Here is a 20,047-nt window from a genome sequence, read left to right as displayed (position 1 = left end):
AGTGGTATTATCTTACTTCACAATAGTATTCTGACATTAAATTAATATATAATTGTAATGTACTGTTCCTGATCTGCAAATTCCAGTGCAAAAGCCAGTGATGTAGGAATTGAGGCTAAATTTGAATCTGAGGACAGAATATGTTCTTCTGCATGTCCTTCAGTCACTCTGAACATCTTGCTATTCACCAGGCTTGCGGAGCAGCCTGAGATCTGACTGAAGCACACAAGAGGAGCACATCAGCTTTAAACAGTTCACTGTTGCATTTAAATGTTTGCTGTTTTATCTCTGCCATTTAACAATCTATGCAATTGTCCATCCTAACCTGCTTTTCTAGGTCTTATCCTTGTATGAAGCTTTTAAAATACAAGTAATCTAAATTACCTTCAGAAATAAAAACATTCTACAAGCTAAGTGAGTATTCTCATTTACTAAGATTCTGAAATAAAAGTTTGGTAGAGATTGGTCTGCTTTTATATTTAATGACTCCAGTATCACAGTTTTTTGGGGAAAAAAAAATGTGTGAAACAAAGCCATATATGTAATTCCTTATGCAAGAAAAACATGGAAAACTTGGAGAATTATGAGAGGATTTTCTAAACTAGTAAGACAGTAATGTGAGGTGTCAAGGCTTCTGCTTCAGTGATGTGTTTATTTTTAGCCTACCCATCATTATTTATCGATTTCTGCAATGTCTCCACCCTAAAATGCTGCACAGAATTATGAGTTATATATGGACCTCAGGAATGCAGAGGCCATGTGAACCACCACTGTTCACTAGATAATATTCTGCACTTAGAAAAGACAGGTGATTAAGTAAGGAATAGAATCATTCTGTATTTGACAGCAGAGGACTTACCATTTCCATACAGTTTCTATGCATGTGACTGAACTTGTAATACCTCTAAACCAGAAGCCACCTGGGAGCAACGAACTAAAGGAGTTTATCTCTTGAAAGAAAGTTATTAATATACCCTTAAGTTCAGGTGTAAATATCAGAGTTAAATTTTAGTAAAGAGGTAAGAACAAAAAAAACCAGCAAAAAACAACAGGGCAAAATATAGCTGTGATGTAAAACAGCTTAAGTGTCCAGGAGATTTATTCTGATGTACTTACAGAAACTTATTTTTCCCATATGTGGGAAAATATTAATTCTGCTGAGCACTAATTATATTTCAGTACTTTAGATCATGGTTCTTGTTTATCTTTTTGCTCAGCTCAAGTCACTTGTCTATAATAAGAGAGCATATCATCTAAACTTTGGTAAAGTGGTTCCTGATTTGGCATATCACTGCTGTCGGTCTGCACTGGGGGTGCCACATCCTGAGTGCTGCAGCCACTGGCCTGCGTTCCTGGTGGCACATCCTGGGTGCTGCTGACACAGGTGTCTGTTCCTGGTGGCACATCCTGGGTGCTGCTGACACAGGTGTCTGTTCCTGGTGGCATCTCTTGGGTGCTGCTACCGCAGGTGTCTGTTCCTGGTGGCACATCTTGGCTGCTGAGGTCACAGACCTGTGTTCCTGGTGGCATATCCTGGGCACTGAAGCCGCAGGTCTGCATTCCTGGTGGCATACCCTGGGTACTGCATCCACAGGTCTGCATTCCTGGTGGCATACCCTGGGTGCTGCATCCACAGGTCTGCATTCCTGGTGGCACACCCTGGGTGCTGCATCCACAGGTTTGCATTCCCAGCGGCACATCCTGGCTGCTGTAGCCATATGCCTGCATCGCAAAGGGTATCTCAGGAGTGCCGTAGCCATACCCGTGCATTGGTGGCACCATTCCTGGTGCTCCATAGCCGTAAGCCTGCACTGGGAAGGGCACCTCAGGAGCGCCGTAGCCGTAGGCTGGCATGGGCGGTGGCACGCCCCGGGTGCTGTAGCCATAACCCCGCAGTGGTGGTGGCACAGCTCGGGCACCGTAGCCATAAGCCTGTGCTGGTGGTAGCACGTCCTCATCGTCGCTGCTGTCATCCTCTGCTGATGACACGCCCTGAGTGTCATGGTCACCGGGCTCTGCTGACCCTGGCTTATCTGGAATGTTGCTGTTGGAAGCCTGTGCTGACAGTGGCACGTCGCCAGCGCTGCTGCTGCCCTGCACCGATGGCCTCTGTCTGTTTTGTGCTCCCTCCGTTTCCAGTTTTTCAGAGGTTGTTTCAGAACTGTTCAAATTCTGACTTCGGTAATAATCATCTTTCTTTTGTCCCAAAAAGTAATTAGATGGTGGTGCAAATTCTGGGTCTCGCTCATCTCTTAGTTCTTCCTGTTTCTTTTCCCATTGTCCAAACATCAGTTCTGTTAGAAACAGGAAAATGGTAGATTTAGCATAGATTTCAAGGTCTGAAGGTCAGTCAGACAGGAGGGAAAACAAACTGGCAAACAAAGAAGATGCCACTGTGTAAAGCCACCTGAAGATCCTTTTCTACCTCATACTACACAGAAATACAAGAGTCTAGTGCAGATTCCTTCAGTGGACCACAGTTAGTTCACTTTGCATTTTAGAGTAAGCTGTCCTCTGCTTTCTGAGTGTAGTGTTTGCTGCAGTGTTGCCTGTGTGTTTGTGACATACCAGGCTTCCTCAGAGAAAGGAAAAAAACTAGTGTCAGGCAGGATAAAGATTTATGAGATAGGATCTGAAAATTTGGAGTTTTAATGGAACCATGAAGTTTTCCCTCACAGTGATGTTCATTAATGGAACATAAAATTGAAAAGAAGAATCTGGAAATACCAGTATTGCACATAAAAGGAATAGTGCTGTAAAAGTAATAAAGAAGATGAACATTTATGTGCTTTGCCTATTCCTTGTTTGCTTTTACTTAGAAGTCAGGCATCAGATTAGCCATCACTTTGTGACAAGGAAGATGCTTCAAAACGGAACACAGGCACTGAAGTGGTCTCTGCTTGCATTGTGTTTTAGTATTGTGCTGTGCCTGTTTGTGTGAAACATCCTGCTATCAGGTAGCACAAACCACAGGAATATATCAAGAAAGATCACACTGTACATCTTATGAACTACAGAATTTGTCATTCTGCCAACCTGTCAGGATCATCCAGAAATGCAGTAACTCATATAGAAGAAAAATTCTGGGGACATTATAGCAGCTACTGGCACTAAGGCATGCTTGTCAGTCACTGCCCTGGACACTGAAGAGTCATCAGTACCAAGGCAGAAAGGATTTCAGTGCTTCTCCGTCTTACTTTGGTCACAAAATAGAAATGAAAGTGGCAGCATACATGCTCTTTCCTAACAAAGTTCCTGAGTCTACATTTCCTTACCTTTGCCTTTATCCCACTCTCGGACATAAGGCACTCCAGGCTTTGTATCTCTCCTCTCCTGGATGATAACCTCTACTTTCCTACTTGCTGCAGTAACCTTAGGAGGTTCTGGTTCCTCAGCAGCACCTTTCACCTCTGTGTTACAGGAAGAGATAGTAGAGATTGTCAGTTACAGAATAAAATATGACCCTCACAGGTAAAAATAAGAACATTTATTTCCATGCATTTCCAATAAGAACAGCTTCACTATTTTATTTACTGGAGAAAACAATTTGCATTCTTATTCTTCTGAACAACCATAACAGAGAGAAGTGGCACGATGCTGTTCTTCATTTCCAGAACATTTCACAGTTAATCACTTGCATAGAATTCTGACACAGGGAAATCTTAGCTACATTCTCCAGTGGGAGACAGACAGTAAAAGTTGACTATCAGTGTTGTAAGGGAGACAGCCCAGAGACAGGATTAGAATTCAAATTCATTATCCTAAATCCTAGAGTCAGCTGTATCTCCAATTCACACACTGCACTGAAATTGTCACAGTGAATATTGTATGATTTCAAAATTGACTTGTTGCTACTTATTCTACCTCATCTTCATGGAAGAAAAAGCCAGTACAGTGTCAGCAGTTCTAACCTCAACCTGCATAATTAACCCAAGTAATTCCTGCTGTCAGGTGTGAATCAAAAAAAGGCTACATTCTACATACCATATTTCTACCTGCATTATTAAGCTACTTCTGGCATGATTTTATATCTACACACAATTACATCAACTTTCATTATCCTAACAGTCATGTTAATTGTACATATACATATTATATACAAAGAAAAATTATATGCAAAGAACACACAATACAATCTATTGAATGTCTAAACAAATAATAAATTAGAAACTGTCTGTCCATAGATCAAGAACAAGGTGAAATAGCAAGTATTTAACTTAAAAAGGCAACAGATCATACCTCCATTCTCCAGTTTTTCTGCCTCTTCCTCTAATCCAGCTTCCCTTAACTTTTTAATCTTCCGTGCTCGAAGTTTGGACAGCCTTGCATCTAGAGCTGCCTTCCTCTTCTCCTTCAGCTGTTCACGTTTATTTCTCTGATCAAGCGTCTTAACAACAATGAAAAGCATGAATTAATCTTCCCTTGTTATTATAAACAAGTACATATCTTCCTTCACAAAACAACCAAAAGTAATCCTAATCAAGTACCAGGTTTCAACAGGAAAAAAGAAACCAGTTGCAGGCATCACCTACTATAGCACTTGTACAACAAATCAGAGACAGTAACCACTGAAACCACTCTGCCCTTGCAGCCCAGTCTGCTCTTTACTCTCATACCTGCTCCCTCAGCATATCCAGGGTTGCCCGTTGTTTATGCCTGAGTTCCTGGTCTCGAGAAAAGGCAAAATAACCAACACCGAGCTGCCTGGCCTCTGAAAAGGAGAAAAACAATAGGTTTAAGTTAGATTCAGTTTATAATTGACAATAACTACAGCCTCCAGGCACCTTGCTTTCAGGCATGGAATTATTCCCAACACTGGGATGGCTAAAAAAGGCTTGCTTTAGATGATATATTAAGTGAAGCTTCCTGATGGAGAACACAGCAGGAGGTAGAGAAACATTTGAGAAAAATACAATTTGAAGAAAAAATAAATCTAGACTTATATACTGGTAACTTTCAACAGTTACTGCACATGTGGCTTAACACACACCTACACTTTGCCATACAGGCACAGGATATAACTTTCCCTTGCTCCCTCTACAACTGATCTCTTTGGTGATACAAAGGTGAGTGATATAAATTATGGCAGTGTACCATTTTCTCGAATATCCTCATAATGTATGGGTCCCATGGGTTTTCTGAGGGCTTCTTCTTCTTCCTTTTCCCACTGCTGCCTCTGAAGCTCTCTTCTCATGTCTTCAGATAACAGAGTATTCCCATCAGGTTCTTGTCTAAGTAAAAAAAAATAAGGATTACAGAGCAGAATTTACCAGTTTGTCAGTACCAAACAGTGCAAGTATGATTTGGTCTGATCCACTATTGCAGTTTCCACAAAACACAGATCATTGCAGACACTACTTAGTGATACAATGTTGATGACTATGGTACATGATCAAAATAGAAATACAAAGCTGCCTCTAAAACAAGGTACTGGTAGAACGTGTTATTAGAAGACAAAATCATATCCTTTCTCAGAAGCTTCAGGAAATAATTATCAAATCACAGAATGGGAGATGAAAAAATCAGTTAATGGCATCTTTGGGGGTTCTTGCAATCACAAAGAGGAACATTTCAGATTTAATGTAAGAAAATGAAAGGTATTTGAAGTAACAAAAAGCTAAGCATTTCCCCAAGAGATCCACACAAAATATTAATATTCAAATATTAATACAGAAGTAATTTTAACAGAAGAGCTGTTAAAAAGCTGTTTAACAGAAGAACAAAACCAAACAAATGGAGTTCTAACAAATTTACTTTGAACATCATGAAGAATTTGGAATTGCTAAAAGACTATCATCAATTTCCATGTTAAACGGAACCAGGAATCACTTTCCTGGCATTTTATGGAAGGTATAATATAAGGACTTATAATATAAGAAACACAAGGACTCCATTTTTTAAAGACGCAACAAATATCTGAGACTGCTAGATCAATTTATTAAAACCTTTCTCTGCAAATTATGCAGATCTAGAGGAAGCAGTAACATCAGCTCTGGATTAAGAATGGATTGACAAAGCACAGCCTCTCTTCTCATTAAAAAAGAAATATGTTAAATACTGAGAGGAACATGCAGCTCCATTAGAGAAACCACACCTTTTCCCTTGAAGTTCCTGATCCATTTTAAGTAGACTTGGTAAATCCTTCTTCATACAGCGTCTAGATCGGCCCAAGAAATCAACATAATCAACCCTGTAATGAAAGAAAAAGAAATGTGATGCATAACTTCTATTTGCAGATTGACAGAAGTCTTACCTGGAAGACAGAAGCAGTGACCCTTTCCAAAGAGTATTTGTCACCTTTCAGTCTGCGTGTGACAGTTGTTCCTGCTTTTCACTTAACACACTCCCAGTTTAAGAGGACAGTTCTGAATGGGGCATACGACATTTCTACCAGACATTTATTCAATCTCCCTTTGAGACCCCTGTTTGCCAGGGCAATAAAATGGTATAAAAAATGTTCAAAAGTAACAATTTCATGTATTTTTCACAACAAAATAGAACTCAGCCTACTGTCTGTTTCCCATGGTGAAGATAATGATGCAGCATTGACTTCTTGTAGATATGAAATCGCTACAATACATTTCAATTATCGGTCTAAAGGCCATTCAGAACAGACTGATAGTGTGCATTCAACTGGCATAACAAAGGCTGACTAAAACACAAGCAAAATGTTCCTCTGAAGCTATTGTGCCTCTTATTCAACTCTTTATAGTACTGAACACCTGATTTACAGTTGTTGAAAAAGCTATTAAGGACTACACTTATTGTCCTGAAATATAGAAAGTTCTTTAGCATCAAGCTGCCTCAATTACTCCATTCTAAAGAATATTACATCTGAAAAAGTATGACTGGCAATTTGGCTCCCAACCCCCAACTTTTAAAGATCAGTGCTTTAGTAAGTCTTCTACATAGTTTCTAAGGATGTCTACAGTTTAGTATTTGAATAATGGGGATGCTGTTTTTTATTGGTTACCGTTGGTTTAAACCAAATACCAGAAGTAAAATCTCTTGTTCCACAACCACTTTAAACAAATGGCCAAGGAAAATGCTTAGTCAGGACTGGTTTCATAACTATTCCTAATATCTCAGATGGAAAAATAGTGGCTACTTGGAATGACACAAAAAATGGTCAGAGACTATTTGCTGTGCTGCAGCTAAGTGGAAGGAATGCTGAAAATCGTGTTCTTATTCCAACCAGAGTTTCTCGCCTTTAAAAGAAGCCTGTACAGTGAAATGACTGCTCATTTTATAGTCACAATTAAAGAAAGGAAGATGAATACCATAAAATCCTCAAGTTTTGCTAAAATACATATTAATTAAGCACATCAAAGCACAAAATGGTACCAATATTCTGATGATTACTTGCATAAACTATGCAAGAAAATAAGAGGAGATTATGCTGTCCCCCCTATAGTGTATTGCCCTCACTGCAATTTCTCAAGATTCTGGATGTAGATTTTATTGCAGTGTTACCTATGTAGAAATGAAAGTGACATGGAGGACTGTCTTTATAGGAGAAATTAAAGACTGTTAACACCTCCTTGTCAATGTGTAGTATTAAACAAAAAATAAAAACAAAGATGCTACTTCACACATTTTGGAAAAGTATTTTCTCATGCAATTATCAAGAATAAAAGTGGCCGGACAGATGAGCCCAATCAGTAGCACCAACCATTCCTCATCCGGGTCCTCTGGTGGTGGAATGTCTGCTTCAAGCTGAGTTTCCTCCTCATCTGTGTCTCTTTCTGAAGTCTTCCCAGCAGCTTCGCTCTGATGCAGCTCCTGTACTTCGTGCTGTTTGTCTATGATCTTCTGAGTGAAATCCACCAGGTACAAATCCTCAGTTTCTTCATCTAAGGCAGAAAATCAATTCTTAGAGAACAGCTATGAAAAGAACAGAACTGAGTACAAAATCAATACCAAATAGCCACAATCAGCTTCTCAGCTGCCAGCAATGCCCTTGACCACACTATTGGAGTACTTAAATCTCATTCAGTGCCAAACAAACCCGGAGCTATCAACTGGCTCCACAGTGATAATGTCTATTTCTGAATTGAAGTTTTGGGGCATTGTGTGCAGTACATAAAAGGCTGCATTCTTTGCAGCAAAACATTCTCTGCTCGTTAACTATTTCATAAGCCAAGGATTTGTCTAGTAACATCTCAAATACTTTTTCTGATGCTTAACATTTGGTATGTTGGCAGGAGCCAAGCATTCATGAGGGTACTTTATAGAAAAGTAGAGGAAAGTGGTGGGGTCACGTGGATGAAGATGGACATTGGTAAAGAAAACAGATTACCTGCAAGGAGATTTATATTCTATTTTAATAATTACTTTTTGAAAGGGACTGAATGTGTGAGAAAAGAAAGGAAAATATTAGCATTCTCTAACCCTATTAACTGCAGGACTGGCATTTGCATGTGGACCAGCCAGACTCCTCTCCCAATCCTCTTCTCGTAAAGGCCCAACAATTAGAATGCAGAACAGAGCATCAGCAATGCAATCCAAGGTTGCACAACTGAGAATAATTTTTTTTTGTTTTTCTAAGGTACTGTATTGAAAAACCAGAATATAGTCCACCCACTTAATGAACGAGTGAAAAAAGCCCCTAGTGCTTTACTTGGTCAGGCTATTCTTCAAAAGTAATTTTATTTTCTCCAATAAACGTATACTTTCTCCTTTACAAAGTGGAAGAAACCATGTTAATCACTTTGTATAATAATTCCAAGAATTTATACATATATAAATACTCATTTTGGAATAGTATTGTTTACCTGGGAAGTCTCCTTTTACCATTTTCTCATACAGCTTTGCTTTCTCTTCAAGCTTCTTCCTGAAAAAGAAAAAAAAAGGATTAACCTTGCAATCCCACCAATTCCAAGCACAGTTTAAAGTGACCTTAGATAAATGGAACAGGAAAATCCTGGGAGGGCTTGAGGTGTTTATTAGAAGCTGACTTATGCCTGGCTTTTGTTTCGAACCTTCACTGGCATTTCTGGAGATACAATCTTCTCCAGTTCCAGAATTTATACTGAAAATAATTTTAGTGAAGATACAAATTTAATCTTAAATGTAATTTGTCAAGTAGGCAAAAGCATGATGTTACAATAATTCCACCTTTATCTAAGTACTGTCGTCTGTCAGATAAATACTGGAAGCTAAACCATTATTTGCAGATACTGATTTACAGGAAAAACAAAGATAACACAAAGTTACAATTAATCTTAGAAGCTGAAGAGAGAACCTTAGCTAATTTCTGGAATTTCAAAGAGCAAGGAACTACTTACAGAAGCACAGCAAATGGTTTATAAATGGCATTTTCAACATATATCTTTTTGTACAACCAAGCCATTTAGAAAATTAGGTAATTCTTGAAAAAGTGGTCCATTTTCTGCCAAGCCCAAGAAACACTTTGCTATAGAATTCTGACATCTCACTGCACTGGCTGGTAATTCTAAAGAAGACTTTTTAAAAAAAATAAAGTAACCTGACACTTTTAGACAGGTGTGATAATGTGAGGGTATGAAAGCATGAGACTGCTGGGATGCAGTTTGTCCACTACTGGTAAAAAGTATGGATGATGCTGGAGTTATTGGCTGGTCTAATGAGAATTGCTAATCCAAAAAACTTCTGTGCTTTTCTAAATACCAAAATACAAATTTTGCAAAGCATTCCTTTCTTACAGAGCCTAAGAGCTACCTTGATTTATCCAATATATCCTGCTCTTCTGCCTTCTGCTCAACATCTTTTGCAGCTCGATTTACAACTCCGGTGTTCTGTTTGGCCCAGATATTTGGTTTCTGTGGAAAACAATTTTGTAACAACAAATAGATAAAAATATTGAAATGGTAACAATTAAAAAAAAAAAATTCAACTCTATAATGCAAACAATGCACGTCAATCATGGAAAACTTTGTAAATAATATCTTACACATGTTTGCCTTGAGACTATTCCTGTGCTGTAGGATACAGCTGGTATATTTTGATTTAACACAGGCTGCAGGATGATATAATAATTAAGGGCAGGCTGAGAAGCTAAAAAACTCAAAGACACCTAGAAATCAGACAAAATCTATTCTGGCAAAGATGCTAAGGTTAAAAAAAACCCAATCATACAATCTTGCTGATTAAATACGTACTAACAAAGCCACAAGTTGTTTCTATTCTCTATTGCCTCTATTTTAGATAAAAAATACAATCAGTTGGCCTGCTTGCAGCATAGTACTGTAAATGCTGCATGTGCTTCAAATATGGCAGGGAACAGCACATTCTGATTCTAGAAAGCTACAGAATGAACAAAACCCAAAGTGCAGTATAGAGTAAAATAAGAGAGATAATTGTGTACTCATTCTTGTATACCACAAACAGTTAGCAGAGCATTTATCAAGGATGTTCAGTGACTCTGGAAAAATCTATTATTCTCCATCCTGCAGCATCATGCAAAATCCTCTAAATAAAAAAAGAAACATATTTTCCCATTTAAAGGGTGTGGATCCTTGAGGAATGAAGATTTAGACAGGCATAAGCACAAGACTAAGCTTTCCATTGTGCACAGGAATCTCACCTGGAAATGAACTTCAAAGAATGTTCTCATCATGTACATTTAATATTTGACTAGAAACACAGCTCTGAGTATTTACTATTATTTAGATTTGAATATTAACTTCTTTACTTTCAGGAAAAAGAATGACAAAAACGACAATGGAAGATTATTTATACCTTATTAAAGGTTCTGGGCTTTGCAAAGACGCCAGCATCTTTCAGCAGCTTTTCTTTCTTGAACTCCTCTTGCTTTCGGAAGAGTTCGGCTTTGAGATCTACCAGCTACATCACCAGCAAAACAACACAGAAATAACAGATCACAGGCACAGACATCAGTTACTGCAAAAAATAATGTATCCCTAGGAAGACAATCTGTTATTTAGAGTTATAGGAACATTTGATTGCATTTTCATGTGGAACTTTGAAGCACTGATCTGATCACCAAGATCACCTTTTACAGTAAACAATATAAAGAACCACAGAATGCAAATTATGATTAGGGATTTAAACAATCCCCAAAGATATATTTGATCCTTTGCTACATAATGAGGATAAGAGAGGCATAGCTCTGGCTATATTCAGCCTCCTAATGGCAAGCAAATATAGGAGTAATGAAAAATACTACTGAATACGAAGAGAGAACTTTTAACCATTAGATAATGAAAAAATCCTGTCTCAGAAAAGAATTGATAAAAGTATGAGTAGCATTGCCATCTGTGACCAAGGCTCACCTCAGCTTTTATTAAGAAACATAATCGACAGGGGTGTTATCTTGGAATTACAAAACTAGTCTGGAAGAGAACATTGTGCTACTTTTTCTGCAAGTCCTAAGGACAACAAAATTCAGAAATGTACATTAAACCCGGAAAGTGGAAGACCTTGGTATTGATATTTGTCCCAATCACTAAAGCATGTACTTTTCAAATCCCTGGGACAACAAAGTGCTGTGTCCTAAAAATTACCCATTCTCCCTTCTGCTTAGAGGTGATCATCCAAAAATTCAATGTAAAATATTTCACAGGTGACTATTAACATACATGAACTATTTACATAACTCTTCATCTGAAGTGTTTGGCAGCATCTCTCGTGAGCATCCTGGAGAGCAGTGAGGGGCAGCACCTCATCATCCCTAAGGGTGGGAAGTTAATCTGCCACAGCACAGACCTGCTCCTTAGGAAAAACTCTTTTCCCTGTTATGGCCTAATTTTGTCATTACATCAGGACTGCGAGCAAATCCAGGCCCGGCAGACTCGGGCTCGGAGCGCAGGGCGTGTGCCTGGTGAGAAAGCGAGGGGACAAAATCCCGGCACTGTCACAGACCCGAAACGCGACACAGGCTTTACCACAGCCCTTAACCCAGCATTTGCTGCAGTGTCTGCACACGGCGGTGGGGTTAAGGAGAGGAGACAGAACTCCAGCACTTCCCAGGTGTGCTGTTTGCCCTGGAAGCGCTGGCACCAGCGCATCCCCGGGTCGAGCCTCACGGCCTGCTCCGGCCAGGCCCACCCCGCCTGCGGGACCCCGCGGCTAAGCACACCTCACAGCCCTACAAGCCTCCTGGGCAGGCGGAGGGATTCGTTTTGCCTCTCCTCGCTCAGTCACTCACCGAGGACGCGGCCACGTCCAGCGGCTTCTTCCTCCGGTCCATGGCGGGCCCGGCCCCACCAGCGCCTCCTGCCCCGCCGGGCGGCTTTGCCGTAAAGCGCGGCGGCAGCGCGGCGCTATCGCGACAGTGCTGCCGAGGGTGGGCGGGCGCTCGCTGCCGCCATCTTAGGGAGGTCAGGGGAGGTCGGGGGGGCTCGGCCTGGTGTGGTTGGCGGGGGAAAGCGCTCCTGGCCGCGGCTTCCCTGCTTTTGGGTCATCCCGACGCTCAAACTGAGTGTGAAAGTGAGCGTTTCTGGCAGGTGCGGGACAGATCTTCAGGTGTCCCACTGGAAATGTCCTTGCGCAGCCGGTCTGGAGCTGCTGCTGTTGTGGCAGGGCTGGGGATGCCCTGAGCTGAGGTGGCCGCTGTGGCAGGGACTGGCAGGATTGCAGGCTGCCCCAGAGCTGGGCTGGCGCTCGATGAAGGAGTACGTGGTTCAAACTTGGCATCAACGTTGACCTGAATGTGGGCTCAGTACCTGGTGCCAGTGCTAAGTCACATGCTGAGGCCAAATATTCCTATTTTTCATTCTTGTTTGTGTAAAGTAGGGAGCTGGGTGGTGACCCACGGAAGGTTACTTCACTGATCATTCAAACTTCACACTATTTGTACAATGTAATAAACAAAGGCATCAACATTCATTGGTTACAGATGACTCAATTCCCCTCTTTGCTAGTTCAATCTCTTGTTTCTCCTGCTAATTATTCTGCAGGCAGAGTTGTTCCCTCCATTTGTTCCCTCAAGGTGGTCAATGAGTTCTCACACTCTCCTACTGCCAGAATCACCTTTCTCCAGGTACTGCTCAGTTCTGACTTCACTCCTGGTACCTCTCATCCAAACAGCCCATTCATTTGGGGATTGTCTTCTCTTTTCCTTAAAACAGATTAGCCAAACATATGATGCTCACACTGCAATTACTTAATCATAACCATCCAGATATAGCTACTGATTAACACCTAAAAAAAAAGCAAAGTTTGACTCAACCCCATATCAAAACCTTGAGAGCCTCAAAATGTGAGGGGTTTGGTATCATCAAGAGAAAAAAAACCCAAAAAACTCCAAATAACAAACCACACCAAAACCACCCCAAACACAACCAGGAAAAAACCCAGCCAAACGAACTCAAACTAAAACTCTCTTTCCTGCCTTAGTTGATAAGTGAGTGCCACAAAGATAAGACCTGAACATAACAGCCAAGTGCAAACTCACCTACATGTGATAGATCCAGCTATGTAACCTCAGAGAGGAGCACAGGTGCTCTCGGGGAGTAAGATTCAGAGTTTTAATTATACTGGGTAACTTCATATAATTTTGCATCCCCATGAATAAAAGGGACGGTCTGATAGGTTTTAATTGAAATACAGAAGATCTTAGTTATCTGTGGTTGCAAGAAGAAGCTGTGTCTCACTTGTCTTTAATAAAGTGGAAAAAATATAAGGTGCTCTGGTGTTGTTGCTTGGCAGTGTGACAGCTGATAGAGGCATCAGATACAGTTCTTCTGAGATTTGAAATACATTGCTTTTGTTTTGCAAGCTGGGTCAGGCCCGTGTTTAATGGTTTATGGACAATGAATGGCAAAGCTGACTGAGATAATCAGTTGCTAAGAAAGCTGCACCTGTATTCCAGGGAGTGTAAAGTGTGCAATAGAGAAAGAGCAATTTCTGGCCGTAGTGAAGCTGTCTTGCTTTTGCCTGTTTAAAAGGGGAATTGGTGAGAGATATCAGACACAGAGAAGTGCAGGTCATATCAGAGCCATAAAGTATTTTAATCCGTGATGGAAGAAGAGGAGCGTGTGTTATTGAAAAATAGGACAAATGAATGAAAACATCTGTGCTGTTCTAATTAAATCATGCTTCAACAAATCATTTATTGTTGCCTGTTCAAATCTCACCTAGTGACAACACTGAGAAGGAAAAACAGCCCAAACCAACACCAAGGCTGGTTCTCAAAATGATCCTTTCTGGTTGAGGATGAGATTCATCACTAATTTTTTAAGGAAAATCTGTGAAGTTACATCACAAGGTGTGGAATAAAGAATTAATCCTAGAAATTCAAAGCTGGCTCATGCTGCTGTGAGGATTGCAGAGCTGGCACTTGTGTTTTTGCAGTAAGCAGTGGATTGTTCTGTGGGTAGCCGAGGTCTGGCTAGGCATGCCTGGATTGGGAATGCATCAGAGTCACTGATGCTGTGTAGAAGCGAGGGATGTGTGTGAGATAGCCTTCTGCTCACGTTGTCTCTCATGTAGCATCAGCAGGCAGGGAAAAACAGGGACCAGGACAGAGAAGAGCCCTGGTGCTGCCAGAGCTGTGGGATTGCTCTGCTGCCGGGCTCCCTTGGGCTTTGGATTCGGCACTGAGAGTACACCCGGTGCTTTGGGAGCCCCACGTGTCGGTTCAGTGGCTTTGGATTTACAGCCTAAGAACTGACAAGCTTTCACACATATGGTTCCCTCAGAAAAGCTCCATGTCGACTCTAATCTGTGAAGGGCTATTCTGTGCATTTTTTGAATCCAGCCCACAGAAATTCATAAAATGCCAGTGAGGGAGGAATAAGAACACTTCAAATTGTGAAGTAAAATCAGCTTAATGTAAAGAAATGAGGTGGGGAAGGAGAGGAATCTGTTTCATGTACAGTAGAAGCTCAGTGTGGCTATGCTGTGCTTATTTTTTATCAGGAATTTGTGAAAGCTGTTCGAACTACCGCATCTGATCTCAGACTGCTGATAGCCCTGAATTCCTGGGGAATAATTGATTCAGCATTTCCAATTAGTATGCTGCTCATTTTAGGATGAGGTCTAATTGTATTTGTTTCTGCAAAGCTGCATCAACACAAAAAAGCTTGTTTATTATTTTTGAGGAATATTTAGGATCATAGTGGATTGTTATAAGGGGATTTTTAATAAAACAGTGGTGTTTCACTATCTCATAAAATTGGTGAGAGATGCTGCACAAATCTGAAATGAATCAGTTGCAAAGCTTTGGTGTGGATTTCTCATACACTCCCCTACCAAAACCTGCAGGAACCCCAGACCAAACTATATTGATGTTTGGGGGATTTGTTCTTCAGAGACTGATTCTCTTATCTCAGACACTAAGGTTTCATCCTACCCTAAGGCCTTGATATTCTAACTTATTTTTCACATCTTGGCTTTAAGATGAAATAAAACTGAGTGCATAACAGCTGGACATTTTGTGAGATAAGCCCTAGTGCTAGGGCACTGTGTCCTCATACACTTTCAGAGCCACTCAACATAAGACAACTCATCTGTGTTTTTCTGGGGGATGCAAAAAATTCCTTCTGGTTTTCTTTTAAATTTTTTTTCCAGTCTCCTCATCTCAGAAGTTATACTGTGAAAGAATTTGTGTTATGCCAATAAAAATATTTTTTAAAACAGAGCAAGTTTTTTTTTTTTTTCTTTCTATAGTTTGCATTTGTGGAATTTGTGTGTCTTAGTGTGTGTGAGGCCAAAAATGACTGTGCAACAAGCAAAACTGTTTGCAAACTATTTCTTGCAGCATCAGAGGTCCAGATGTGTTTCTTTCGTTCCTAGGAAAGATTACATCTCTTCCCAAGATCAAGTCCCAGCATATATTTTTTTACTTTCTTCTCTATATTCTCCTAAGGCGACCCGAAGCATAGTGTAGACTTTTGTATTTTTTATTGTATTTTCAGAAATATACAATTGCTGCCTCAAAACAAGCAAAAGAAGAAACCAAAAGCTCTGATAGAAAGTCTAGATGGACACTGTGGATTTTTTTTTCAGGAAGACTAGAAATTAGAATCATTTAGTGGGTAATTGGCAGGCATGCAGACTAGGAGAGAAAATCCCAAAGGATTGCCTGTTGGGTCACAAGCTGCAATGCCAGATTGCTTTTGTGCTATCTTAGTTTTGCTTGCAAACTAAAAATTAGTCAAAGAAAAAAAAAATCTGATGATGACTTAATGCTACATTGAATGGAGATCTAAAGGAGCCTTGTCCTGTTCTTTCTTGAACCTGTATTTTGTGTTCAGTTTTATAATGCACTTTAAATCATGTCTTGTGTCTACAGTGTTGTCCTCTCTTCTCTCTTCATATATGTCATGAGAGAGGGAACAATGTTATGTGCTTGTTGTATAGAAATTGGAGTTCCTCTCAAATGCAGCTTGGAAGTAGGGATTTCCTAAGATCATCCAACAGCTTCAATCAGAAATAGGCTTAATGTCATTTTGCAACAGAATCTGTAGGAGTGACATAGTTACTGCAGCCAGAATTAGCTTAGAAAACTGTTGATAGCCATAATTTTTTTTAGCATTTTTGCAAGCTTTGCTGCAAATGGGCGTAGTGACCCTTCATCCTTTGGGGAATGTGTGCATGCTCTTAAGTCTGATGGACATAAGAAAAAAACCTGAGCATGGGTTCAAAAAAGAATAGTTTTTTCACTCTTTTCCTGTACTAAGAGATACTAACAGGTGTATTTTCTACACTAGAAATGTAAAAAGGAAATTTCCAAGGGAAATTGGCTTATCAATTTCATTGTTGGGTGGCTGTGGATGTTTTCATCTCCTGAACAGGAATTCTAATTCATTGGACTGCATTTGTTGTGGTTTCTGTGTGGTTGGCATAAAAGACAAACATGCCCTTTAAGGAATTGCTCAGCTCCTTGTGATTTACCCATTCATCTGTCCACCCTTCTTTCACCATCTGCTTCTTCCGCTGTGGACATGCGAAGTTGCTCCATGCCTGCAGCAAAAAGCAGCCTGGATGGTTCACAGTCAGGCTTTTGCATGCAGCGGAGTTTTCCTGTCTTTGCAACCACGGATGGACTTGCCTCTTTGTCAAGGTGTAGCCCTATAAAGAAGCTGGGTTTTGTATTCCAGCTGCACATCTGCAAACTCCTTCGAGACACTACAGACTTGTCTTTCTTTGTGTCTAGGTCTGGGATGCCAGGCTGGAGAAAATGCCTTGTTTTTTGTCTGCGGAGAATGCAGGACAGAGGTAAGGCAAGAAGGGAATATGACAGCAAAGAGAGATTATAATCGAGGGGATGCCCATGGGAAGTGGTTGAGTTCAATGCTCCTTTTTCTGTTCATTGGTATTGTTAAAGCTGAAGGATCCAGCTCAACAATTGTGACTTTTTTTCTAAAAGAAACAAATCCACAGTGTAGCTTTCCCATAAGAGCACATTTTCAGCTTGAAATCTGTTCCCCTTCCAAAGTGCTGGTCTAGATGCTTTTAGTGAATGCACACCTGCTTTGTTTACAGTTCTATCTTTTATCTGAACCTGGTCTAACAGAGCTTTTATGGTGGTAAAGTCATCTATTAAAAGCATCTACCAGAGCATAACATTTGGGAGCTCTAAAGTCCATGTACCTACTTTATGGTCTGTTTTTCTCTAAAAGGAAACACTGGGCTATTGATTGTGTTAGATAGAGATATGCTCGTTGTAGCTGTAACTTTCCAAAGAGGCTACTTTCTTGCTGTGAGTTTAAACCCTGTTATTTATGTTCATTTAGTGTCATAATGATGATGTAAGTCATATTTATATCGCTTCTTGTAAAATGCTTCTGTTTATATCCCCCTGTTTGAGCTGAATTGTTTTAAACCAGCAGGCTCATGGCAGCAGATTCAGGTTTTCTGACATGGTGGCAGAGATTTGGGTCCTGTAGCACATTACTGGGCTACTTTGGAGGAGAGAGAATAATTTAGATTTACTAGTCTTTTCACAATAATGTTGAATTGCAGTTGATGCTTTTTTAATGGTGGCAGTAAAATCTGAACTGGGTGGGATTTCAGTTCAGTACAAAGCAGTATGTTTTTTACCAACAGAAATCTCTAGCCTAAGGACTTTAATTTGTCTTCTCAGGCTAGAAACACAAGAAATTCAAAGGATGTGACTGTTTTAAGAATTAATAAATAAATAAATATATATGTATACACATAAACCCTTGTTCTGTGGTTGTGAATGATCTTTGAATTGCACTTCAAGATGCAGACATGAAGACATAACTTTTGTGCACTTATTGTTTATGGATGGTTCTTGACACTGAGCAGCAAACGGGCTGGCATAATAGAAGAAATTATTGCTGTATGTGTGATTTCCTGGTGCACTGGAAAGATCAAATCTGCGTACTTGGGCAGGACACATATCTGGCACGGGATCATTTTTACCTTGATGCACTAAAGAGATTTAAATTAGCATAATTGGGGATGGGGTTTCTCTACCATATGGGCATTGATTACCTAGCAGTCATGCACCATCTGCCTGCATAGATGGCTAAGTGGCAGCTATGATTAATTTATTAAAAGAACAAAACTATCTTGAAAATACAATCTCTCTCTTACTTACGCTACTCTGGTAGTGAAAAGCTGCTGTTAGACGTTTTAGAACTAAGGAAATATTTTTCCTCCACTGTAGCTCAAAGCCTTGGTCCACTCCAGTTCGGATTCCTCTTTATTTTCTACAGTGAGATTTATCTGCAATAAAGTGTTCTTTCACTCTCCATCATCCTGTTATTTATTCCAAAACCATGAAGTGAAAAGCCTAACTTGTCTTTCAGGACAATAGTTGAGCACTGTCCGTGTTCGAGGAGATGCTCGAAAGGCTGTTTAAGGTAATTTTCCCAGGAAAAGAGAGAGCAGCGTCTGAGGAAGAAAGGAATAGCTGTGGGTCCCGGCTCCCCTCTGTAGCAATGTCCCGGCAGTGCCACTCGCGCTGGTACAGGGATCTCAGGGCGGTAGATGGCACTGCGAGACTGTCATTGCAGCTCTGCAATTCCGTCTCAGCCAGACCGTGAGCGCTTGGCAGAGCTGACCCCGCATAGACGAGTGTCTCCCCTGCACTGCCCTGCCACCTCGCCAGCACTGGAGGGGTACATTGGTTTCTTCTCCCCTCTCCTCGGGTCTCATACATGTAAAGTTAGGTGAGAAATAAGACAAGTGGAGAACCCAGAACTGCACAAAGTGCTGGCCCCAGATTTCCAGCTGACACTTTAAGTTTGGTGAGAGTTAGTGGGACTTGAGTTTTGGGTTCTACTTCGGCCAGCTCTGCAATAAAAGTTGGGCAAGTGCTTGTACATTAATTGGCAGAAATAGCAGTCATCCTTTCAATCTCCTACCTGACAGTGGCTTTGCAAGGGCTGAGGTTGAAGATTAAATAAGTAAGGAGTTCTCCAAAAGGGTTGTTAGCTTTCCAGGGACACTGAAACACACATCCCAAGGAAATCCATGTTCGTTTTGCTTGAGTGATCCCCATCCTGTCGTTGAACAGGCCTTCAGCCCCTAATACAAAGGCTACTCCCCATACAGGCCTTCTGATACAAATGTTACTTAAAATAGAAGCCCAGAAGGCACCAAAGTGTTGCTATATTTATCATGAAAGCTTAGAGTGATTGTAGATGTTATTTTAGCGATAATTGAGAAAAGAAATATTGAGTCTCTCTCCATAGAGAGAGCTTGAAAGTGTGTGTGGCGCTGCTGCTATTAGTCAAATATAGACAAGTGGAATGAGAACTAGAATAATACTTCAAAATGAATAACTACATCAGGCAAAAGTCCAATGATTTCTTTATTAAAGCCTCGATGAGCGCCAAGCAGCTCCTCAGCTATACCAAGGAGCCATACAAAATGTGAATTCCAGTATTTTGTGAAACACTGGAGGAGGGACCCCACACTGGAAGGAAGTGAAGGGGCTACATTTTTTAGCTCTTGCCTACAGTGCTTGTTTCCTTGCTGATTTGGGAGAGATCAGAACACCGCAATGGCAATTATTGTATTTTTCTATCCCTTTTGAATGTACATGCAAAATTACACAGTGTTTCCATTAAGACCAATAGTCAATATCAGTGATTTGCAACTGTCTTGCCTCCTTCTCTGATCTGAA

General features: G+C 40.5%; 1 protein-coding gene across 1 annotated transcript; it reads right to left on the bottom strand.

Moving 5' to 3' along the window:
* Positions 1 to 478: 478 nt before the first annotated feature.
* On the bottom strand, positions 479 to 12,234 carry CCDC174 (coiled-coil domain containing 174). The gene is made up of 11 exons (XM_058845280.1): positions 12,149 to 12,234; positions 10,720 to 10,824; positions 9,700 to 9,800; positions 8,775 to 8,833; positions 7,673 to 7,853; positions 6,095 to 6,190; positions 5,095 to 5,231; positions 4,617 to 4,711; positions 4,240 to 4,387; positions 3,276 to 3,410; positions 479 to 2,294 (listed from the first exon to the last, which is right to left on the bottom strand). Exons 1-11 carry the CDS (start codon positions 12,188 to 12,190, stop codon positions 1,219 to 1,221), a joined length of 2,175 nt encoding a protein of 724 aa, XP_058701263.1. The 5' UTR covers positions 12,191 to 12,234; the 3' UTR covers positions 479 to 1,218.
* Positions 12,235 to 20,047: the final 7,813 nt, after the last annotated feature.

The sequence above is a fragment of the Poecile atricapillus genome, chromosome 9, assembly GCF_030490865.1.
Source record: "Poecile atricapillus isolate bPoeAtr1 chromosome 9, bPoeAtr1.hap1, whole genome shotgun sequence".
Classification (NCBI taxonomy): Eukaryota; Metazoa; Chordata; class Aves; order Passeriformes; family Paridae; genus Poecile; species Poecile atricapillus.
Note: the sequence above shows the minus strand (reverse complement) of the source record. Positions and strands in the feature narration are given on the sequence as shown.